This window comes from Plectropomus leopardus, unplaced genomic scaffold (assembly GCF_008729295.1).
Source record: "Plectropomus leopardus isolate mb unplaced genomic scaffold, YSFRI_Pleo_2.0 unplaced_scaffold29578, whole genome shotgun sequence".
NCBI classification, from domain to species: domain Eukaryota; kingdom Metazoa; phylum Chordata; class Actinopteri; order Perciformes; family Serranidae; genus Plectropomus; species Plectropomus leopardus.
In genome coordinates, this window is record NW_024632243.1 from 1,138 (window position 1) to 3,499 (window position 2,362).

At 37.5% G+C, this 2,362-nt stretch overlaps 1 protein-coding gene across 1 annotated transcript; it reads left to right on the top strand.

Annotated features, from left to right (window-relative positions):
* Positions 1–1,282: 1,282 nt before the first annotated feature.
* On the top strand, positions 1,283–2,335 carry LOC121938469 (piezo-type mechanosensitive ion channel component 2-like; the record flags this gene model as incomplete). Its single annotated transcript, XM_042481711.1, has 2 exons — positions 1,283–1,526; positions 2,218–2,335. Coding segments are annotated over 2 exons (362 nt in total), but the record flags the coding sequence as incomplete, so codon positions are not given.
* Between the last annotated feature and the right edge of the window lie 27 nt (positions 2,336–2,362).

A 2,362-nucleotide genomic window follows, 5' to 3' on the forward strand; every position in this document is an offset into this window, starting at 1 on the left:
GGTACCTGCGCTGAGTGACAGGAGTCGGGTTTCAGCTCTGGTTCACATTTATTGATCAGACTTACCGGTGTCCTGACACTAAGTGATACACTAAGTGTGATTGATGGGCGGATTATGCACACAGCACCAGAATGGACTGAAATATTGTTTTGATTTTCAGTGTGTGGTAAGCATGCGTCCTTGCCATAAACTGTAAAAATAAAGGACGTAGCCACCATGACGTCACTCACCGGTCTGTGGATTCTTATTTTGAAGCCTCACAGCATTACAACCGTCACCATCTTGTTTTTTTTGGAGCCAGAAGTGACCATATTTGGGCGATATGTTGGAGGAGCAATGGGTGGAACTGACTGAGAAGCCAAGGACACTATTAGCAGACAGTCTGTCACTCAAAGCGCCCTGCCTTTAATTCTGCATACACATAACCCTTAATACAACGTAAATGGGTGAGTTATATAAAAATTCACCCCGTCTAGTTGTCATGAATGTTTTAGTTAGCCATAGACACCAACCAGGCTGTAAACATGTTTATTTCTACTGTTAAGGTGAGCATTTTAACATGGAGGTCTTTGGAGATTTTCTCTGTTTTGGAGCCAGCTCAAGGAACTCAAGGAAAAGCAGTTTTTGGCACTTCTGTGTTGGCTTCATTTTTTAGCTCCATAGCTTGCTGCTTGATCCTCACAGGAAAAATTACCTCAGTTGGCCGGGATCCATAATCTTTACTTCCAGCTTCATGTGACTATAATCAGGTTGTGAACTTGATCCTAACTCAAATCAGACAAAATAAAAAAAAGTTGTATTTTTGGACAGCCAAGAGACAAAGCTGTTTGTGATATTATTATTTTTTTTAACACAAATTTCTGAATTTACGAAAAAAGTTTTGCGTGGAGAGGAGCCGAGAGATCGAGGCACTGATTAGAAGGAGGGAAGTTTACCACAGTGCACTTACACACACATGCAAACATACATTGTTATGATACAGAGCTGGTTCAAAACTAGAAAAATATCCATTTAACGAACCACCACAAATTTGTATAATTACAAAACTGTTAATTTAGGCTGTTTCTATCAGGCTTGACTATAGGTAAGCATTTGGATTTTATTTTTTTATATTGGAACAATGTGTGAACACTCTTCTCTTTCTTTTGATATGTCATGATTGCAGCATGTGGATGCTGTTTTTGTGTTTACTGTCAGTAGCCATCCCTGTAATGTATTTGTTGGATTTATTATCTTTCTGACATAAAAAAAACGGCATATTGGTTTAACTGCTGTCCTCTAGGTCCTACCTGGATATGCTGAAGGTCATCATGTTCAGCTACCTGTTCTGGTTTGTCCTCACCATCATCTTCATCACGGGGACCACGCGCATCAGCGTCTTCTGTATGGGCTACCTGGTGGCCTGCTTCTACTTCCTGCTGTTCGGTGGCGAGCTTTTGCTCAAACCGATCAAAAAGATCCTCCACTACTGGGACTTCCTGATCGCGTACAACATCTTTGTGATCACCATGAAGAACGTTTTGTCCGTGAGGAGCTTCTCTTTATTTGTTTATGAGGATCAGCTGATTACTTTCATGATAGTCAAATCCTGAATACAGCACATATGAGGCAATATAATAATACAGACAAAACGCATTCACTATAAACCTGTTTGTGTATTATGTGACATCAGAGATACAAAAGGAATGCTTCAGTCATGAAATGATTATTTACATATCAACTATGTTACGTTGAATTTGTGAAGAAAACGTTGATTTTCTTGTGTGGTGAGTGAAGAATTCAAAAGTGTAGAAAATTCTTGATTAATTGGAGTAAAAGGGGGGTTGCATTTAACAAAAACAAAACTAAATAAAAACATCTGTTTACAAATCTTAACTCCTAGCTCCTGTTTATTAATCCTTTGAAACATGAGCAAATTGGCTTTATTTTTTCAAGACATGGGAAGAAGGCATGAGCAACTTTTAATGAAATTATTCCGAAATTTGCAAAAAAAAAAATTGGAAAAAGTACAAGAAATATACCTCAAAATTGGCCCGATAAATTAATAAATTAAATTAAATAAAAAGAAAGAGACAAAAAAGTAAACACAATAAAACAAAACCAAAAAAATAACCTAGAAAAAATGTACTTTAAAAAAATATAATCATTTTGTGGGTGAACTGTTCCTTTAAAGATGTTTCTATATTTAAATATATAATAACTGACTCTTGCTCTTAGATCCTGGCTTGTGGCTACATCAACTCTCTGATTGAGAACCGCTGCTGGTTGATCCAGCTGTTCAGTCTGGCCTGCACCATCAAGGAATACAACATCAACATCACCAAAGCAAACACCAGTGAGTTGACTCAATATTTCTTTCTTC